This window comes from Camellia sinensis, chromosome 14 (genome assembly GCF_055761805.1).
Source record: "Camellia sinensis isolate YWXY chromosome 14, ASM5576180v1, whole genome shotgun sequence".
Classification (NCBI taxonomy): Eukaryota; Viridiplantae; Streptophyta; class Magnoliopsida; order Ericales; family Theaceae; genus Camellia; species Camellia sinensis.
The window spans coordinates 51404208-51427041 of record NC_138974.1 but is presented as its reverse complement, the minus strand read 5'-3'; the positions used below and the strand labels follow the sequence as shown (position 1 = coordinate 51427041).

General features: G+C 38.8%; 1 protein-coding gene and 1 long non-coding RNA gene across 2 annotated transcripts; both read left to right on the top strand.

Moving 5' to 3' along the window:
* Positions 1-4532: 4532 nt before the first annotated feature.
* On the top strand, positions 4533-9259 carry LOC114267731 (putative sodium/metabolite cotransporter BASS3, chloroplastic). Its single transcript, XM_028208796.2, has 5 exons — positions 4533-5143; positions 6718-6813; positions 6896-7202; positions 7296-7543; positions 8605-9259. The coding sequence occupies exons 1-5, from the start codon at positions 4746-4748 to the stop codon at positions 8840-8842; spliced, it is 1287 nt and encodes a 428-aa protein (XP_028064597.2). The 5' UTR covers positions 4533-4745; the 3' UTR covers positions 8843-9259.
* An 11122-nt stretch (positions 9260-20381) lies between these two features.
* Positions 20382-21105, top strand: LOC145807781 (uncharacterized). The gene is made up of 3 exons (XR_014351154.1): positions 20382-20535; positions 20662-20821; positions 20915-21105. It is a non-coding gene; the product is annotated as an uncharacterized LOC145807781 (long non-coding RNA).
* The last annotated feature ends 1729 nt before the right edge of the window (positions 21106-22834 follow it).

Sequence of the window (22834 nt, the reverse complement as noted above, 5' to 3'; positions counted from 1 at the left end):
GATTTGTTAGACATTTATTAAGTTCTATTTATTAATTTTTGTACAAATAATTTTTCCAATTAATTGATACAGACAAATTTTTTTTAATTGTTTAATTTTTATTCATTTTATTGAAATGAAGGATTTGTTAGACATTTATTAAGTTCTATTTATTAATTTTTGTACAAATAATTTTTCCAATGCAAAATCTTTTCGTACATATTGTTATAGCATTGTAACTTGTTTTAGAATGCTTAAAAAAAAACACTATTTGTTATTCATGACATGAATGCAGAAGTTTAAAACAAATTAACAAAATAAAACAAGCACAACAAAATAAGAAAACAAATAACTGGAAAAAAAAAATTGAAAAAAAAAACATGTAACCACTACATCTGTTTCACCATTTAAACTGATTTTTGAACAAGTTAAGCATCATTATCAGGTGGTGTTGGAGATGGAGGGTAATAGTGATGGTACTGCTGAGTGACTCGATGGTCAATCTGATCAATGTGGTTCCTTGTCACTTCATCATGTCTCCCTTAGTCTACACAAAACTCACTAAATTGTTGAATTAGTGAGTTCTGAGCGGCGGCAAATTCATCGAACCGAGTACCCAATGTATTGAGCTGATTAGCCATTTGTTGTTCCCATTGTAGGCTCTGATTGTACCGTTCTTGTTTCAAGGCTAAATAATCAGTCCGGTAATGGGGTTGTTCATTTGGTGGCATGGCATTGTCATTGGGTTCTTCCTCATCGGCTATTGGTTCATTTTCAATATTAATAGAGCCCATCAAGGTGTCAGCACCACCATCTCGGGTCAGTATGTACTCAGAAATTGGTGAAGTGATTCTGGCATATCCTTCCCTTTCAAGATTGACATCATGCGCTTTGAAAATTATGGTTAACAAAGCTCCAAAAGGTAGTGACCGGCCAGACAGAGTATCGAGTAATATGAAGCATAAACCTAATTTTTGTCTAGTTTCAAAACAATATAATAAATAAACATTAAAACATGAAACAGTATCATAATAGCCTTTTTTTGGAGTGACATTTTCAACTATCCATCGATGAAGAATACGAATGTGGGGTTTTTAATATCTGGCTAGCAAATTAGTGCCGCTGAATCGGTTGTCACAAATTGTGGTATAAATCTGAGTGACATCACCAAACATTTTTTCTAAGGCAGACTCATTTTGAAAATAGCATTGTAAATCTCCTGTTTCAACTCCAATAATTTGTATGAAAGCACAGAGACTGAGTGTGATTATTTTTCCATTCACATAGGAGGTCAGACTGAACGGTTCATTTTGTTGGTCACCAGCTGTCAAGTGAACATAAAATAATCGTACAAGACGGGGGTATACCTTATTTGGTAAATTAGTTAAAGGTAACCATCTTATTGTATCTAATTTACCAACTAAGAACGGATCATATTGAGAAGGTAGTCTTACATTTCTCCTCGTAACAATTGTCGATTAATAAAATGTGAATAGGCTTGTTCATGATGATACGTTAAAAAATCATTATTTGGATTGTCATGATGTTGTTGCTGTGGTTGATGTTGTACAGGGTTTAAGGATTCACCACGTTCGGGTCTAGTTCGTTTTGTTCTTGGCATGATGACTGCAACAGTGAAAGAAAAATGTATGAAAAATATATATTAAAACATATGAGTTAAGAAAAATGTATGGAAAATATATAAAAAGTAGTATGATGTTGGTGTAAAAAAATGGAACAGATATGAAAAACAGGAACAGATCGGCAACAGATACAAAACTGATTTGCAATAGGAGACTGAGTAGACTGAGCATGAGTTGGTGGGAGATGGGATGACCGGCCGGTTGATCGCCCGGTTGTCCTTGTCGGACAATCTCTTCTTCCAATCTTCGAAAGCTACTCTAATCTTAATACTATCTGAAGCTACTCTAAATAAAATATGAGATGTGAAGCTAATATGAACTGGGATGAAACTAACCTGTAATTGAAATCTTCCTTCACATTGATACACTAAATTTAATTAATGTTCTTGATAGAGCTGAGATGGTGAAGATGGTGTGGTTAAAGGAATGAGAATTCAAATTTTATAGGAAGGCTGAGGTTCAAAAGGTTCAGCTTGTTTTTTATTTATTTTTTTACTTTTTATTTCTTATCTATTATTTTTTTATAATATTAATAATTTTTTAATAATAGTACATCTGTATACTGAACACACAGCTATGATATACATCGTGTCCCTTTTTCTTTGGCTCAATGTTGAACACACAGCTATGATATATAGGTAGTAGATAACTTAAATTACTAAATTACCCTTTTAATTTTGTTCTTATGTAACAACTTCCCATTTAAATGAAGAGGGACAAAATAGTAATTTTGCAGGCCAATTCACCCCAATTATATGAGCGTGCTGATTATGGAAATACAATAATGCTCCTTCAATAATGCATGGTCTGGTTTTTACTCCTTTATTAGTAAATTAATAACGTGTAATAAATGAGAAAAAAAATTGATAATGTTTTGTAAGGTTTACGGTATGATTTGTATTTTAACATATTAAACTTTTAGTGTATTTATGTTAATTTTTATTAATATGTATTCTCAAAAGTTGTTAACTTTAACAAAATTTAAAAAATAAAATAAAAAACGTATTGTACAAGATGTTTGTACAGGCGTAAAAAATGAATTGACAGAAAAATTAATTGACACAAAATAATTGACATAGATTTATTTTAAAATAAAAAAATAATTTGAAAAAAAATTTATTCAACAAAAATTACTAAAAAAAAATTAATTGAAAAAAAATTAATTTTTAATTTCAATATTTTAAAAATAGTTTGGTTATTATTGTTGATAAAAAATACGGATATCGATATATGAGTTGTGTGCTTGATTATAAATTATTGATTGAATTAAGTTTTGAAAACTATTTTGAAAACACATTACCAAACAAATTTTCTTATTTCACATGTCACGTCAAACTTTCAAAACTTAATTCAAAATACATCTTCAAAACACATTTCAACACTCTATTTAAAAATCATAACCAAACAAATTTTCTACACTCAAATCATAATTCCACAACACACAAACTCAAAATACAACTCATACTCTCAAATCACATTTACAAAACTCTACCAAACGCTACCCAAGTCATTCAAGCTGAAGTCCAAAAATGAGCATATAATTGGAGACATTTAACCAACACCTTGATGAGAAAGAAAAGAAAAAAGATGAAAGAGAAGAAAAAAAAGATTCAAGCACTGCAGGAGCTGAAGGAACTTGAGATAAAAAAACATGACTTTAAGATTAGAAGATAAGAACATGAGATTAAAAAGGAATAACATATGATAATGACTACGGACATTTCTTATTTGGATCCTCAGATGAAAGCGTATTACACAATGTGAAAAAATGAGAATTTTCTCAAGTGGTCCTCAAATAGTAGCCCAAATTACTATTTCCCCTACCTCGTGACAAATAATTACAAAATAATGTATTTTTAAATTTTGCAATGTCATTTATTTTTTAATGTAATTGTTAGTCTTTATTTGCAATGTCATTTTTTTATTTTGTAATGATTTTTTTTTTATTTTTCAATATTTTCTACAATAGAATGTAATATTATTTTTGCAATGTATAATTTATTAAATATGTAGTGATATGTTTTTGGGTGGTGTGAATTATATTTAATTTTTTTTTCCAATTTTTCAAAAAAAAATTCATTTTTTATTCTAGTCGGGAATAATATAAATATATAATTTTTTTACAAACAGTTAAAAAAAATGCGACAAAAGATAAAAAATAAACAAAAATAAAATCACAAAAAACTTATATCCAAACAACACGTACAAATTTGAAAGGAAAGTTGGTTGAGATTTGTCAAAATACAAATGACCATTGGAGTAACATTACTATAATTTGACAAAATGATATTATTCATTGCCAAATTATAGTAATAGCAATAACATTATAACAACGAGTTATGCTAGAGACCTTAAATATTCTACCAAACCTCTCACATGGGTATGAGACTGACACACATGTGAATTTGTGTGTCTCACCCCATATGAGAGATTTAATAGAATATTTAAGATATATAACATTTTTCTTATAGCAACATTCATTGAAGATGCGATTTACATAATGAGGCAGGTAGAATGAGTTGCCAAAATAGTATATATTTGTTTCTTCAAAGTTATTAAAAAAAAAGAAAAAAAAAAAAAAAAAAGCATGAATTAGATGACCAAATGAAAATATAAATAATTAAGGGATGTTTTAGAAAGTTGATGAGAAATTATTTTTTTTTATTTTTTTATTTTTTAATAATTTTTTTTTAGAAAATAGTCTATTTTTTTGACTAAAAAAAGTTGATTTTTTTAATTAAAAAAATTTAAAAACTAAAAACTGTCTTTTTCAAACTTCTTGTCAAACTGTCCCAAAAAGGGTTCAAATGCAAATTTACGAACCAGTATAGAAGTAATAATCGAGTACACCATCATACCGCCTATAATGGACAAGCATTCTTAACCGTATATATTTAAAACACAATCCTCACTCTCATTATTTTAATATAAAAAAATTTTAAAAAAATCTTTTATCGCTTCATTCGCGCTCTCTGGTCCTCTGCTTTTTTCCATCCCACAGTCCTCACCGGCGAAACCAATCCTCCGCCGGTGAGAAACCTCCAATTGCCGGAACCCTAGCTTCTCCGCCGCCTCTCTCTCTCCTCCACGCCACTACTCAAAATCACTTTCTCTCTCTAAAACATGGTCTCGATTCCATTCGTCTCCTTCACGCCACTACTCAAATCGCACCAAAACGCCTCCGAATTAATCCTTTTTTTATCCTCTCCTACTCCGAAATCGAAGGCTCTCTCTATAATAGCCAAGCGAAGAAAGTCTCGCTTTGTGACCGAGCTCTCGAAGAGCTCCAATGGCGGTTCGCTATCGGCATTCGCGTGCTCGACTTCGTCACCGTTCATCGGAAAAGTTGGACTTCAGAGAAGAGAAGGTAACTTCTCGTTGCTCTCCTTCGGTACAAACCCTAGCCACGCGTCCGAAGTTGCAATGAAGTCTGATTCTTCCCAAATTCTCTCTGCTATGCTTCCGTTCGTCGTCGCGCTCACTGCAGTTGCTGCTCTCTCTCAGCCTTCGACTTTCACTTGGTGAGAATTATGTTTTTACCAATTTTTTAACAAAATTTTAATTAACAAGGCTTTCAATTGCTTATGCTTATGCTCATGTCTAGTGCAAATTATTCTTCATTCACTTCATGCCAATCTCTATTTGTATTTACAATTTTTTGGAATTTTATATTTTCTTCAGATAATAAAATATTGAAGTGTGTGAATTGTAATATAATATTTTTATACTATATTGTTGTATATAATTGTTTTTAGTTTCTTCTTCTTCCGTTTACCAATTACTCATATTTTTGTAATCTAAAACTGAATGAATTGAATTCCAGAAATTTCAAATCTTCTTAGTGTTGTCAAGACCGCCTAGTATTGTTAGCCTTATTTAAGGCTTGTAAGCAAGGTTTCAAAAAGTGCTTGTAGTTGCTGGTTGCGGTGGCGTGGTTGCGAAATATAAAGACCATATTATAACGGTTGCCTTAATTAGAACCGTGATTTTTTTTAATTTTTCGTACAATTTGAAGAAAGTTTACCCATATGCATATTTTTTTTCCTCTATGATCACATTTATTAGGGTTTAAAATAGATTTTGATCAATTTTTGTTAATTTTTAAGTATGATCTAATATATTTCATATTTTCAAACCACTATAAAATGAACTTTTTACATTTTATTTCAATAATTAATGACTTTAAGAATAATTTATTTTAAATGTCTATAAATTATTTTTGATCAATACGTGAACTAATTGAATAAAAAATATTCATAATTATTAAATGAAATGATTATAGAAATAAAAAATTATGCCACAAACAAAAAATTATTTTTGAGACATTTTTTTTAGACAACACCTTATAAGTAACTAAATAAAATTATTTACAATTAAGTAAGAAATGATTATAAAAATAAATATTGTGCCATAAACAAAAAATATTTTTGAGTTTTTTAAAGACATTTTTTAGACAACATATTACAGTAACAAAATAAAAAATATTTATAATTAAATATTAAATAAAATGATTATAAAAATAAATATAACTACTGTTTATATATATATTATTTTACATGCTAATGTAATGAAATAAAAATTAAAAAAAATTATAAAGAAAATAAATTCATATAAGATTTTTTATTTGGGCTTGGCTCACTTGAGTTTTTGTTCTTTTTTTGTAAGTTTTTATTTTTTTTTAATTTTTGAGAAAGAAAGTTATTTAGAATATTGTAAAAGAGTGTAATAGTGTGTATCGGACTGTTACTACTGTTACGGTACCGCTACGATCGTTACGTAACACCAAAACGGCCATTATACATGTGAATTTTCGTCATACCGCTATAGCGGGCGTAACGGGTGGTAGTAACCACCACTACCATTCCGTAACAGTTACGGTCGCTTTTAAAAAGAGATTCTTCTGTCGAAATTATGTACTTGAAAGTTTGCTTCTTTTCAGTGCAATAAATAGTTTGAAGTGGATAAGGATTTAGTGTGGTCAATATTTATTGGTTTTTATTTTGTCTTTGTTTTCCCTAAGCCTTGTTTTTAATTCTATGGCATATTTTTCAAAAGATAAATTTTGGCTTATGTAAATAATAGAGGGAAACTGCAGGGTGTCGAAGGAATTGTATGCCCCTGCTCTTGGAGGGATCATGCTGTCGATTGGAATTAGACTATCCATTGCCGATTTTGCTCTTGCATTTAGAAGGTCACATCTTTTGCCATGGATTTCCAAATTTGGTGATACTTTGAATTTGCCTTTAAGTTACTTGAAATTTTATATGGTGCAGACCTCTAGCTCTGTCTATAGGGTTTATGGCACAGTATCTGCTGAAACCAGCTCTTGGTGTGTTTGTGGCAAGGGCATTCCAAATGTCTCCAATGTTCTACGCTGGTTTTGTCCTCATGTCTTGTGTTGCAGGGGCTCAGCTATCCAGCTATGCCAGCTTCTTGAGCAAAGGGGATGTGGCCTTGAGCATTCTCTTGACCAGCTCAACCACCATCGCATCAGTTCTTGTTACTCCACTTTTAACTGGCCTTCTCATTGGGTCTGTTGTTCCAGTCGATGCAGTTGCCATGTCGAAGTCAATTTTGCAGGTATTCGAAAACCTAGGGGGATGTGTTTGTTAGATTGGATCCAATAATCTTGTTCCTGAATTGGTTTTGATTATAGATTCCCTGCATTGCCAGGTTGTTCTTGTTCCAGTCACTCTTGGGCTCGTGCTAAATACTTATGCAAAACCCATTGTAAATATTCTTCAACCTGTGATGCCATTTGTTGCAATGGTTTGTACTTCATTGTGTATTGGCAGCCCTCTTGCTATTAATCGGAGCCAAATTCTTTCAATTGAGGGTCTGCGATTGGTTGGTCCTGTGTTGACATTTCATGGAGTGGCATTCACCTTGGGATACTGGATCTCCAAAATTCCAGTTTTTAGGTAATTTTCTTCTTGCACAGCTTGTTCAAATGTGAGACTTATTTAGTGCAATAACACAGCTCCTTGTATTTCCTTTTATTTCAAGAAAAATGTTTCCAAGAATTGTTGTGATCTTGGTCGAGTAACCATTTGTATAGTGCCCACATCACAAGGTTGTGTACACAAGGAATATGTATTATATGTGTAGGGAAGCCAAGCACCATATTCTATTTCCTAGTGTTGAAATCTAGACTAGTGAAAATAATTGGCATATTTGGTGAGGCAGATGCATGTAGAATGATAGGATCTATTTCAGGGGTTTCCATAATTTCGGCTTAAATTCGTTGCATAAATGAACAACTTGTGTTTATAGCTATCTTCTAGGCAGAATCCATGTGACACCATGTTGCCCCATGCCCCGATCATGTTTTTTTGAGTTCAAGCTTTGGTCTTTTAAGCTAGCGAAACATGAGTGGTGGGACTTTTTGTAATAATTTAGAATGGATGTTATATATTTGTGAGGACATGGAGTGCATTAATGGAATTTCATTCGCATTTCTTATTGTTCTTTTTTTAGATTACCGAAACAGGTAGCAAGAGATAGTAAGTATGAAACTTTTGTTGTGTATCATATATGTTTCCCTTCTATTTTCTCTTTTCTATCCTGCTCTGTGTAACATTTAATCCTACTGATCTCACCTAGTTGTTAGGTCATGCATGTTTTTGAAATCATTTGACTTCAAATTGGCGGTTGCTTGTTTTCAAACTCTCAAATCCTCCTCTTGGGGTTGAATAAGGGTTTAATCCTACTGACCTCACCTCGTTTTTCACATGTTGTACACTTTTGGAAGACAGAGACACTTTGTTGATGAACTTGAACACCCTCAAATACCAATTTATGCAGGCTTATATTGTTATTCTTGCATTTGATTTCTCATATGAACGTAAACAGTGGCTTCGCCAAAAATCATGTTCTGAAATAAGACTTCGAACACCAATGACCTTCATATGATAATGCTGCATATTGTCGTTGAAATTTTGTGTTCAAATTCTGTCTAATAATGCATTGGAAATTGTGGCAGGCAAAAAGAAGAAGTTTGCAGAACAATTTCATTGTGCACAGGAATGCAAAGTTCTACATTGGCAGGGCTTCTTGCCACCCAATTCCTTGGGAGCAGTCAAGCAGTTCCCCCAGCATGCTCAGTAGTTGCCATGGCTATCATGGGCCTTTGTCTTGCATCGTTCTGGGGCAGTGGCTATCGAATCAGAGACATACCATCACTTTTCATCCCACAAGCTGGTTCTACAGTCAACGCCTAGTGAAGCATCATCTAGAGGATCTCCACAAAACCGACCTAGCTAATTCAATACATGCAGAGAAATGTGAACATGTTGGTTGCGACAATCTAATTTATAATGTTAGAAGATGGCTGTGATCATGTTACCTATCACAAGCAAGTCCAGTGACAAAGAGTACAAACAGAGTGAGGAAGAGATGACAATCTAATTTATAATGTTAGAATATGGCTGTGATCATGTTACCTATCACAAGCAAGTCCAGTGACAAAGAGTACAAACAGAGTGAGGGAGAGATGAAAATGTAAAGTGGGAAAGAGGGTTGTGGATGGAAGCAGATGGTTTTACAGTTAGAGAGGAGTTCATATGTACCAGCTGCACCTATATAGTTAAATATGAGGTATATTCAATAGAAAAGTAGTGCCACATAAAATCACTGTACCCATGATTTGCTTATGTGTGTTCATATACCTCGTCATATCTCACGATCTGGCTTCATAAACTTACTCCCCGAGTTTTGGGTAACCAATTATGAGAGAACACTCAACATTCAATTAAACAAAGACAATTCATTAATCATGTGTTCACAATTTATACAAATGAAAAGGTTGAGATATCTTTTCTCAGAGAATATCTAAAAAATCTTACTCTTGTCGTGTTTCTAACAGAAACTAATATGATGTTGTTTGCATCACATTTTATTTTTCTGTCGATCGTGACCTATTAATTATAATCAAGTTTGACTGTGGTCTATTGATTGAAATCATAAACTATTTTAAAAAAATAACCTTCACCACATTTGTTTTCATTATTATTATTTCTTTCGACAGGCATGCTAACGTAGCATGACAGATGTGTTGGGAACATGACATGATGACATGTCAAATGAAGGGTTAGAAAGTTAGCAATTTGAGCAATTTGAAAGTTAGCTGTTGAGATCAAGGAGCCAAGATCAAATCAAGCACCAAATCTGCAAAATGGTTCCTATCAAACATGGGATATGAATAATGTTGAGAAAATCTTGAACTTGTTGAGGAAATCATGGGCTTAGGTTATCTCTTTCACTCATGTGGCTGAGCCTATAAATAGGCCAAGAGATTAAACTAGTAGCTTTTTCAACCCCCTATTTCTCTTCTTTCTGTCGATTGTTGTATTTACTTAATTTTTTTTGTTCTTGTTTAAGTTCTTATAACTAGTGACAAGTGACAGTTTATTCGAATTAATACATAATATGTTATGTTCCATTTTTTCTTTACTTAATTACGTCTAGGGAAATTCTTAATCTGTTTAAGGCATAGGAATCAACCACAAAGTCTAATGTTTTTGTGTTTATTAAAATATGTTTAAGTCTGTCGATCAATCACTGTCGATTGGGTCTAAACCGAATTTTTGCTAACATAAATTGGCACGCCTAAAAAAGTGCACTTATTTCATCTTTTTATCTTTTTTGGGTCACATCAATCAACATCTCATCTCTACTTTTTCTACACATAATACAAAAAAAGTCAAAAAGTACACTTATTTAGTCTTCCCAAACTTGGCCTTAGAGTGATGATAATGAAGAAGCAAACTTACTTTTATGAAATCATGCCTTCAATAGGTATGCTTACATCTTGCACACCCATAGATACAAACCGCCAATGGAGTGACAGTATTCCCATGGAAACCAATTATTAGTGGAATGCCGCATATTCTAAAATTTACCAGTGTTATGGTGGTAGTTCTACCGCTTACTGTCAACATAATTAATGACATGACAAATTATGTAAAAAAAATGATTTGGCATTGTAAGGATGAAATTTATTGGCGCGAGAGTGAAATTTTAGACTTAAAAAAAGAAACTAATTCTTTTTATAGGCAAAGATTTTAAATAATTTCATCATCTCTGTATTATTTGCCGCAAAAAGATTTAAATTACTGTGATGGAAAAATTCATCGACTTAAAGGTCAATTTTTTCTAATTGATGAAGAAATTCTATATTGGAAGCAAAAATTAGAAGGCATAATGGCTAATGAAAAATTAAGATATGAAAATAATGTGACTCATACGATTAATACACATATTTTTGAAAAGCCAATTAATCATTCATAAAAAGCCAAGGTATGTGACTCGAAGGGGTAGCACAAGAAGCCATGAAGACAATATGATTTTGGAGAATTTTCATAGGCCATCAATGGCTAAAATTAAAAAACACCCCCTTTGGAGAATTTTCATAGGCCATCAATGGCTAAAATTAAATAACACCCCTTTCACTCAAAAAATATTGAGAATTCTGATAATAAAGGTTCACGTATGGGGGCATGATGTGTTGCCAAACGTGATAAAAAGTGACAAGCCATTAATGACTAAAAAAGAAGAACAACATCTTCTTTAAAAAAATGTTAAAAAAATATCACAAAATGATGGTAAAAATTTACTTGGAGGGCATGATTTTAAGCCAAAGATGGCTGAAAATTATGAACTTGGGGGTATATGATGAACCCACGTTTGTTGAATGTGAATTTTTTGACATTGTTCAAAGTATCAAAATTTATGAATTTTTCATAACATTCAATTATGTGAGTTTTGGGATCCAACATCCACTTTGGATTTGTGGATCACACAAAAAATTAATTTTCATAACATGGTTTGAAAAATAACAATGGTTGAAAAATGTTGTATGTAGTGAATTCTCTTTAATTAGCCAAAATGTGGCTAATAGAGAATTGTTTTATTTTAAAAATAAGAAATGTGACTCTTTTTTATGTCACTCGACAGAGTCAAAGATGGAGTGTTTGCCAATCGACAATGATAGATTAAAAATTACTATGGGTGTGACATAACTCTTCAAGAATTTGAATTATTTACACTATAAAATATTTTATGTCGATTATTATTCAATCCATTTAAATGTTTAGGGCATTGTCTGCACCACATTTTCTTTTTTCTGTCAATTGTGACCTATTAAATATGGCCAAGTTCAATTATTGTTTGTTGATTGAAATCATAAACTATTTTCAAAGAATAACCTTGACCACATTGTAGACGTCCCCGAACGCCCCGGGAGGGTGGAGCTCCCTTTCTGTTCATTTGGGGTTCACTACAGTTCGGGACTCTCAAATTGTCACGGTTCTAAATCTGAACCAAAGAGTCCAAATCCGGCAAATCGTTTTGAGAAAACAGATTTTTTTGAAAGAAGTGCCAAACATAGACTGCTTTGCCAGATACAGAGTTGCCACCTAAATATTTTATTTTGGGAAATTTAGGAAACCCTGACTCGGTGCCAAAGGCCACGTGTCCGTCATCACCAAAGTTGCCTCGGCTCGGGAACTTGGGTACGATTGGGGAAGGTCACTTCGTGAGCACCCCCGCTCGCCCGATCAAAGATCGGCCTCTACTAACCATGATATCTATTTTTGAAAACATTGTGTGTTCTTATTCCGGTTATTAGCCTAGGTTACTATGTGATGCGCACAGCATACAAGTATAGACTGGGTCGCCTGAATTGGAACAAAACATTTCATGTTTGTTTTTTGAAAGGTGGTTTGCTACTCGCAAGTAGGCTTAAAATGCAGATTTTGCCACCCTCGGGTGGGCTTAGAAAAGATGGTTTTGCCACTATCTAGTGGGCTTAAAATAAACATTTGATGAATTATCCTAATCCAAATAACCCAACCTTCACCCACAGGCATTCAGGCAGTTATATCACATAAACAAATAGCCTCATGGTAAGCATGCTATTCATGGCAGTCACTCACACGCATGCAAGGATGCTAAAGCATAAAACTTACCGAGTACTCCAAGCCAAAACAGAAACTACATTAGAAATCATACATGATCCTAAGTATACAAAAATGCCTAATGCAACACATGCAAAAATGCAACTATAGCAGGCTCGGCTATTCTAAACATGGCATATGAAATGCTACAGCTAACATGTATTCAATTTTGGAATTGAAATACAAATGCAGTTAGTATGATATGCCGAGCCCGGTGCATGCAAAACAGATGAATGAATGCAAACATGCTATCATACCGTATACTAATTGAAACATACCCTAATCTAACCATCATAAGCGGATAAATAAAAGGGAGAAAGACGTAGGGTTGGAAGACATACAACACACACACGCACACTTATTACAGTATTGCCCTCGCACAGAGGGTCCAAATAAATATACAGTCCCGGATAAATAATTACAGTCCCGAATAAAAGAATAGTACAGTCCAAATAATGTACAAATTCCTAATTAATTTACAAATTAACTAAGAAAGCTGTAAAACTGGCGTGCAAGCCAGGGACTGCCTTGATTCTGGTGAATGATGTATGCCCGGGTCGCCTTTGCGCAGAAATCCATGACGATGCCCCAATTAGCCTCTGTTTGCACCTGTTCTTGAAATGCGTGCCAAGCCTCGGAAGACCGCTGATTCTTGATTTGCTGCAACAGAGAGCAGGAAAGGGGCATAGCAATGTATTTTCACAAATATATGCATGCCTCGATCCTCGTGCCACCAATCACGCATATCGAGGCATGATGACCGAGGAGTCGAATTGCACAATTTAATATGAAATGAATGCACATGAAAACAAAACTAAAACCTAACTCCATCATGGATAATCCGGAGTGTCGGTGACTGGGGAATTGAGACACGTTCCGTCACTCGGAGTACGGAATGCGCCTCGTTTCCCATGCCCGGGCTACCTCCTATCCCGAACACGATGCAATATGCATGACATGAATGAAATGCAACTAAGATACAATCCTAACATATACAATGTTATGAAATGGCATACACGCTGCACGAGGTAATATACAACCGAGCATACACAATGCTATGGATGAAATGGCATACGCAATGCAATAATGGGCTTACACCAACATGAGAGAGCCTCAGCCACACTCACATAGGAGGCCATCAAATGAAAACAAGACAACTCGAAATGCGTGCACGCGTGCACGCAAACCGAGAACCGACCTTCAGGCACCGAAATGCCACTCTAATGAGACATGGCAAAGACATGGAATATGATATGCAAACATGCAAAAATCAGTAGCAAAATGAGGGGGAAAACAGCCCCGAAACAAGGCGAAATGACACCCGATGCATGGAATTTCTCCCGAAATGCAAAACTAGGTACATGAAATGGCTTACAGCTATACAAAGCATGCATAATTGGTACATGGAATGAAAATATAGAAGCAAGGCAGCCCCAAAATAAGAATTTTTACAGTTCAAAGCATGGCCAAATAGCAAACAGAAACAGGGAAAAACTAGCATGCAAAAATGGCCCTAAATGCGAGATAAAGAAGCAACTCACAGCTTCTGTCCCCAAAAAGATTAGGGTCCTTCAACAATGTTGAATAGGGACCCAAAATATGACCTTTTACAGTTTATGGAAAACCACAAAAACCAGCACAGATATGGCTAAACCCTCATGCAAGAAATGGGCCAAAAGATGGACAAAGAAGCAAGTGAAGGTTTCTGGCTTCAAACACAATAGGGCCCTTCAACAAAGTTGAAGAGGGGCCCAAAAAATGGCATTTTACAGTTGATGGCCGGACCCAAAACAGTATGCACACAAGCCAAAAATATTATGCAAAATATGGCCAAAAAGAGAGGTATAACACAAAGTATATAAAGGATGTCTCAAACAGTGAAATACCCTCAATGAAACATTAAGAGGAGGCCAAAATAAGACTGTTTTCAGTTCTGAAAATTGCCCAAAAATAGAAGCACAATAGGCTAATAAATCATGAAAAAATGGGGACCAAAGAGGGGTATAACGACAAGTGGCACATGGAGGTCCCAAAAAGTGATGAGCCCTTCTTAAATATTGAAGAAGGGCTCAAAATAAGCCTATCTACAGTTTATATCATGCTCCAAAACAGATCACATATAGGCCAAAAATACTATGCAAGATTATGGCATACAAGAGGGATAATGAAGCAAGTATAAGATGGGGACCTCAAACAGTGAGAGGCCCTTAAACAAAAGTGAAAAAGAGCTCAAAAGAGTGCCACTTTCAGTTAGGGCCGGAGCTCAAAATAGCAAGCATGTATGGCTAAGAAATGATACAAAAATAAGCTCAAAATAGGGGAAATACTACTCACCCTTGAAGACCAACCCTTGGATGCTTCTTGGCTTGAGAAGTGATGCCTCTTAGCTGCTGGAAAGCTCCCCAAGCTACTGGAAATGGGGTAGTGGTGGTGATGCTAGGTGGTGATGAAGAAAAAGTGGTAGAACTTGGTTGTTTGAGCTTGAAAGAGATAGATGGAGGAAGATATGTATATGCAAGCTTGAAGGTAAAATTTTCCCAACCCTTGGACCAGTGCTGGAGGCCAGTTATATGGACCAAGGAGAGGGAGAAATAGAGGGAAAAAGTGGGGGAAAAAGGACCAAGTTTTCCCCCAAAAGCTGTCCCCCGGATACAGATTTTTTTGGGGAAAAACAGATATACAACTGTAATGTACTCACCCTGAGGAGAGAGGCCGGCCAGTTTTTGGAGTTGCAGGTGGCCGGCCGGCCACCCCCCATGGCCGGCCGGCCAGGGGTCAAAAGGGTCAAGGTGATTTAATGACCGGCCACCACAGATAGGTGTCCTCCCAGGTGCCCTCAACACAACCCTGTGGTTCAAAATTGTCAACTGTAAAACAGGAGAGAGAACAAGCCATTTTTAAAAAGGGTTCAAAAGGGTTAGGTGGAATTACTGGCCGGCCACCAACTTTTAGTGTCCTCCCATGTGTGTACAACACAAATATGTGGTTAAAAGTTCAAGAAAATGGCCCAAGGTTGTTCAACATTGGCTTGGAAGTGAGAAAAACGGGTGTCGGAGGGCGCTGGAGGAATATAACTGGTTGCTGAAACAATTGCTGGCCTCCCACCCTTCTACGGCCTTCCTGGTGATGAAACAGAGGTACTTGCCAAAAATGAACGAAAACCGATGCAAAATGAATGCTCGGGGGCCAGAACGCGCAGTTTGGGGCCCCGAAAACCGCCTGTTAAGCACCGAAAGTGGCATTCGACCGCAAAGTGGGTCTCTCAGACCTCAGTGTCCCTCAAAAGGGAGTAAATAAGATGCATGCCAAAAACTGGAGCAAACAGAGATGGTTAAGCGGTCCCGAACCGAGGCACACGGCCAACGGTCCCGAAAAACCAGAAACCGGGCTCTGAAATGGACAAAATGGCCTACAGCCACAAAATGTAGCCCACGGCCACTGAGAAATGGTCTACGGGACCTCTCCCTCCCCTCAGGAAAATAAACAGAGAAAACCAAGTCTGGTTCGCAAACCGAGACAAGGCACAGAAGAGGGTTCGAAAATCCGGAGGCAGGGCTCACGGCCACGACTCTGAGACTTCTGAACAAGCACGATATGCAACGTCACCGAGCACTCAATCGGTGATGTCTGAGTCTTAAGGTCGGTCAAAAATGGGGTGTCTACAGTTGCCCCTCTTTGACAGAACTCGGAAGTCACAAGTGACGGGAGTGAATGTCAAAGCCCAGAGACGACCCATTTTTTACAAGGCCGAAGACTTAGACAAACGTACAAGATAAACAGAGATGTGCCCGCAAGCATGCCCGTAGGCAAGGGGGCAAAATGCAAAGCGATATGCACAGAGCCGGAGGTAACTCAATGATCATGCAAATGTAACAAGCTATAATGAAGCAAGTATTCGCAAATAGATGCAACAGTTTTAAGCAAGAATGCAAAGCAACAACTACATTTCATGCAGTCAAGAATGCGGAGAATTATTCAATCCTCGCCACGTCTCACACGGAGAAGATACGATACCTGCGCGATTCGTCTGGTCGCACCAGCCTCAAATGAACCGTACATACAATATCCTGCCTGCAAAAGAGAGAAATTCAACAAGCACAATAAGCTACCAACATATATTCAATGTGATTCCAAAAGTTTGACACACGCAGTGCCGGCGAGTGAATGCATCGCGATGCGAGAAAGGAACGTGCGTGACAACGCATGCTCAAGCACAGAAGTATGGTAATATCAAGAAAAGTGCATAATAATGCAAGTATGCTCATGAGAATGCAAGTTATGTACATGATAGTGCAAAATGAGCATAAATCAAGGTGCCCGTTTGTTACGAAATAACGAGCAAGGAAACGCGTGTTTCGGCGAAGGCGACTCGATCACGGCCTCCGATCCACTTTCTGGAAAGGCTACAACACATTCAAAAAGGATACATTTTGATTTCGATGAATAATGATGAGACACATGTCAGAACTTGAAGTTGAAGTTCCGGCGGAGCAATTTAGCAACAGAAAGTGCACTTTCTTTGAACTTTTTCAGGTCCCGGGAACTCCAATCTTCCTCAAAATTTGCAGAGAGCTAGGTGAGCATGTGGGGGACATGGCCGGCCAATTTTATGGAGAGGGGGAGGTGGCCGGCTAGTTTTCAAAAAGAGAATGGCCGGCCAGCCAGAAAAGGTGGCCGGCCGGCCACCTGCCCAAATCCGCGGGCATTTTTATCTTTTCACCTTCTTTTCTATATATTCTCTCACCCAAACACTTTGAGCTCATAACCTCAGCCACGAAATCTTCTCCTCTTGCTTCCTACACCATTTTCTCCCTCAGATCCGGGCTCCGTATGCGTTTTCCAACGCCCCACGCAAGTTGTTTTCGCGAAAACATTCAGTTTCAAGCACTTTGAACCGATTAAATTTTGGTTTCGGGGCTTCTTTTCTCATTTTCGCCACTTGAGGTGAGGTTGTCTCAATATTTGGAAGATTTTCTCGGGATTTGACTTTTGTTGACTTTTTCATTTCCCGAGAGTTGACTTTTGTTGACTTTTTTTCAATTTTGGCTCATTTTTGCTCCTTTTGCAGGTTTTCCGAAATGGCGGGTAATTTTCCTCATGGTGGAGGTTCTCCGGGTGCCGGGGATGATTTTGATGTCATGACTTTGCCTCCGAGGGTTCGACCCTTTATTCCCGGGAGGTATGCTCCGCCGGCATATGTTCTTCCCCGGGCCATTTTTCGTCACTTTACTGATTTTGATGATCGAGCACCTGGAGATCTACTTCTGCGAGAGCCAGAGCATCACCTATCCTATGAGGCACGAGAGGTACTTACTTCATTTTCTGCATTTTTCGTGCATTTCGTGCCTTTGCCATGCTTGAACACACAGTTTAGCTTATGACATAGTACTTTGTTTGCATCCTGAACATGTAGCTTAAACACTTGAATTTCTGAACACTCGGCTCATTAATTTATTGCGAACGCACGGCACACATTAGTTAAGAAGTGGACACACGACTCAAACATTGATTTGTCGAACACACAGCCCGAATTTGAAGGTGAACACACAGCACACACTGACTAAGAGTAGAGCACGCAGCCCAAACTCTGATTTTCTGAACACGCAGCTCAAGTTGAAGGTGAACACACAGCCCACACTGATTGAGAGTAGAACACGTAGCCCAAACTCTGATTTTCTGAACACACAGCCCAAACTCTGATTTTCTAAACACGCAGCCCAAGTTAAAGGTGAACACACAGCCCACACTGATTGAGAGTAGAACACACAGCCCAAACTCTGATTTTCTGAACACGCAGCCCAAGTTAAAGGTGAACACACAGCCCACACTGATTGAGAGTAGAACACACAGCCCAAACTCTGATTTTCTGAACACGCAACCCAAGTTAAAGGTGAACACACAGCCCACACTGATTGAGAGTAGAACACACAGCCCAAACTCTGATTTTCTGAACACGCAGCCCAAATTTTATTGTGAACACGCAGCCCACATTTGATTGAAAGTTGAACACGCAGCCCAAACTTTAATTTTCTGAAATCTGAACACGCAGCCCAAATTTGATTGTGAACACGCAGCCCACATTTGATTGAAAGTTGAACACGCAGCCCAAACTTTAATTTTCTGAAATCTGAACACGCAGCCCAAATTTGATTGTGAATACGCAGCCCACATTTGATTAAAAGTTGAACACGCAGTCCAAACTCTTGATGGTGAACACACAGCCCAAATTGAAGGTGAACACACAACCCACACTGATTAAGAGTAGAACACACAGCCCAAACTCTGATTTTCTGAACACGCAGTCCAAGTTAAAGGTGAACACACAGCCCAAACTCTGATTTTCTGAACACGTAACCCAAGTTAAAGGTGAACACACAGCCCACACTGATTGAGAGTAGAACACACAGCCCAAACTCTGATTTTCTGAACACGCAACCCAAGTTAAAGGTGAACACACAGCCCACACTGATTGAGAGTAGAACACACAGCCCAAACTCTGATTTTCTAAACACGCAGCCCAAGTTAAAGGTGAACACACAGCCCACACTGATTGAGAGTAGAACACACAGCCCAAACTCTGATTTTCTGAACACGCAGCCCAAGTTAAAGGTGAACACACAGCCCACACTGATTGAGAGTAGAACACACAGCCCAAACTCTGATTTTCTGAACACGCAGCCCAAATTTGTTTGTGAACACGCAGCCCACATTTGATTGAAAGTTGAACACGCAGCCCAAACTTTAATTTTCTGAAATCTGAACACGCAGCCCAAATTTGATTGTGAACACGCAGCCCACATTTGATTGAAAGTTGAACACGTAGCCCAAACTTTAATTTTCTGAAATCTGAACACGCAGCCCAAATTTGATTGTGAACACGCAGCCCACATTTGATTGAAAGTTGAACACGCAGCCCAAACTTTAATTTTCTGAAATCTGAACACGCAGCCCAAATTTGATTGTGAACACGCAGCCCACATTTGATTGAAAGTTGAACACGCAGTCCAAACTCTTGATGGTGAACACATAGCCCACAGTTTTTAGAAGTCGAACACGCAGCTCATTCATTTCATTTGCACGCAGCTTATACATCACACTTTGAACACACAGCTCACATATTTCACTTGTGAACACGCAGCCCACACATTTCTCTTCTGAACACGCAGCTCATTAATTTCATCTGCACGCAGCCTATTTACTTGCACACAGCTTATTCATTTCACTGGCACACAGCTCATTGATTTCATTGGCACACAGCTCGTTCATTTTTATACTGACACATGTATTCATTCTGAATGCAGGTTGGTTCTCGTGGTGTACGGGGATATGGCTCCACCGCTGCGAGGGATTGGTATGTTGAGCTCCCGGAGGCTGTCCGGGATTTAGTAGATCTGGCGAGGTTCGGGGCCTTCTGCGTTGGGTTATCGCGTTGTCCTGCCAGGAGGACACTGATGGCAGCTTTGGTGGAGAGATGGTGGGACACCACCAACTCCTTTCATTTTTTCGCCACTGGGGATTTGACTATGACCCCGCTGGATTTTGCTGTATTGACCGGCCTGGACATAGGAGGTTGGCCCATTCCTTACGACGAGGACATGGGCGAATGGGAGGCCGCTTGGATACATTTGCTGGGGGCCCGCCCGCCTGTTGACAGAGCTTCCGGGAGAGTTCGATACACTTGGTTCTCTTCCCATTTTCGGAGGGAGGAGATGGAGCCCGGGACTCCTGAGGAGATAGAGCAGTATGCCCGTGGTTTTCTTATGTTCCTCTTCGGGACTACTCTGTTCGCCGATAGAGGGAACACAGTTGGGCTGTATCTATTGAGCGCTCTGGTTTACCTATCACAGGTCAGTCGGTACGACTGGGGTAGCGCCGGCCTGGCTACCCTTTACTGTTACATGAGCGCGACCTCCCGCGGGCAGGGAGACTTACTTGGCGGTTATTGGAGAGCCTGGGAGGTACTTTTTGTCCTCTTGATTTACATTTCTGCTCCTCATTACTTGTACATTGCACACACAGCGCACTTTACAGTCTGTATTTTGCCCTCAGCACTCTGTACTTACATTCTGCACTGCTTTTCTCAGTTATGGGTCTACGTATATTTCCCGACGTTAGCCCCAGAGTTGGAAGTGGCAGGGCCCCTCATGACCCCGTACTCACTGGTGTTCGAGGGCCAGCACCGGCCGAGACCCCGAGAGACTCTTTTATCTACGGCAGTATTTTGACACTGTGCGACCGTCGGAGGTATTTCAAAACTCTCGGTCCCTTCCATTTTCATCTTTGATTTGCCCCGCATATTCCCGATTTCTGATTGGTTTATGGACTTGTTATCTGCAGATTACATGGCAGCCCTGGGCACCCTTGGGTGATGGTCTCCGATTTCAGTATGCCGGAGAATCGGGCACCTCCCAGTACAGGGTCCTGCTCGAAGGACCGGTTGGTAGAGCATGGTTTATGGGGGAACGCTTTTTGCGTCAGGTATGGGGGTACACTTCTCAGGACCCTCCCGCAGCACCCCCAGTCAGTATGCGGACTACTGATAGGCTCTCTTCCCAGGATGTAGTCAGTGCTATGCTGGGTAGTGATGCTTTGCTATATCTTGAGGAGGGGGATTACGCCACTTACTGTCATACATACCTGATGCCTCCATTGACGGGAGTTCGCACCCCGATGACGAGGTCTGCTGGTACGCCATCCTCGAGCCAGGCCCGGGCTCGGGATGCAGACGCCCCTTCCACCAGCAGGGCTGGTACATCTGGAGGTGGGGGTAGATCGGTTCCCCTGATTCCTCCGACTTTTCCTCATCCTGGGTGGCCGGATATGCCGACTGAGCTGATGGGGTGGCAGTATGGGACCACTTCTCCGATTCCGATCCCGATAGAGCCTCCGATGTCCGGTCATCGATATGTCATTGATCCTGACTCACCGCCGATATGTTCTACTGCTTTTCATTTATCATTCAAATGCTTAGACACTCCTTTATTCATTGATAATTTGAGCTTGTGTCTGCAGCCACCCAGAGAGTACATGGAGGAGGTGATCGGGTTGGTGGCCTCACTCGAGGGCATGGTCCTGCGGAGGGAGGCACAGTTGTCTATCATGGGCATCCAGGTACCCTTTAGTTTTCTGGCATTTATCATACTTCTGATGACATGCTGATTTCTGCTGCATTGATAGGCTACTTGTGTAGAGCACATCTGACACACACCCCACTTGTACACTGTGTTTACATGCACTCATTTCATGTAGTTTTTCTTGTATCTGCATCTGATGTACATGTTTGGACTGATGTATTTGAATTGAACTCTTTATTTTCAGATGCCCCCGGTGTACGCTCAGCCGCAGGCAAGGCCACCTGGGCCTCCTTGGGGAGCTAGGCCATCTGGACCCTTTCACGGAGCTGGGCCATCCAGGCCTTTTCAGGGAGCTAGGCCATCTGGACCCTTTCACGGAGCAGGGCCATCCAGGCCTTTTCAGGGAGCTAGGCCATCCAGGCCTTTTCAAGGAGGGGGACGCAGGGCACATGTTATAGAGGCGGAGCCCGATGAGGAGGAGGAGGAGGAGGTCACAGACCGTCAGTCAGAGACATCTGCTGAGGAGGGGGACTCTGGTCTTGGTTCCGGGAGCGGAGGCGAGGCTGAGGGGGATCCTGAGGACGACAGCTCCGACCCGGATAATGATGGTGATGCAGAGGTTGTCCCGCAGAAGAAGACGAGGAGGGCCTCTTATTCCCACTCCTGAGAGCACAGACGCAACTGTTTCCTGTTTTATTTATCTTTTTGCTAGTAGTTATAGCACATTTGTACATTATCAGGCAGTTTATTTTCTGTAAAACTTGTGCCTTAGTCTGTAAAATGTTGTAACAAGCGAGGCATGATGGAATGAAACAGCTTTTGAAAAAAGTATTGTATTTTAAACACTTAGCATCATATTGCATCATTTTGCACCAAAATGAGATTGAATGGAAATGTGCATTGTGCATTTTGCCCAGTCAAGTAGTGAACCGACGCAATAACTTAACTTCCTAAGATATAACAAAAATCTTAGCAAGTTTACAACTCAAATAAGCAAAATACAATAGCGTTGACAACGCAAATAAACAAGACTTAAATAAAGATTGCTTAAACAGAGAGCAATGACTCAAGACACGAAACACAACAGCTCGACAAACAACTCAATAAGCAAAACGACAACTCGATAATCAAAACAACAACTCGATAAACAAAACTCAACAACACAAAGTGTACTCCGGACGAT

Coding starts and splice junctions, on each gene's coding strand:
- LOC114267731 (XM_028208796.2), top strand. CDS start 4,746: ATGGTCTCGATTCCATTCGTCTCCTTCACGCCACTACTCAAATCGCAC. Junction 7,203..7,295: donor TGTCGAAGTCAATTTTGCAG/GTATTCGAAAAC, acceptor CTGCATTGCCAG/GTTGTTCTTGTTCCAGTCAC. Junction 7,544..8,604: donor TCCAAAATTCCAGTTTTTAG/GTAATTTTCTTC, acceptor AAATTGTGGCAG/GCAAAAAGAAGAAGTTTGCA.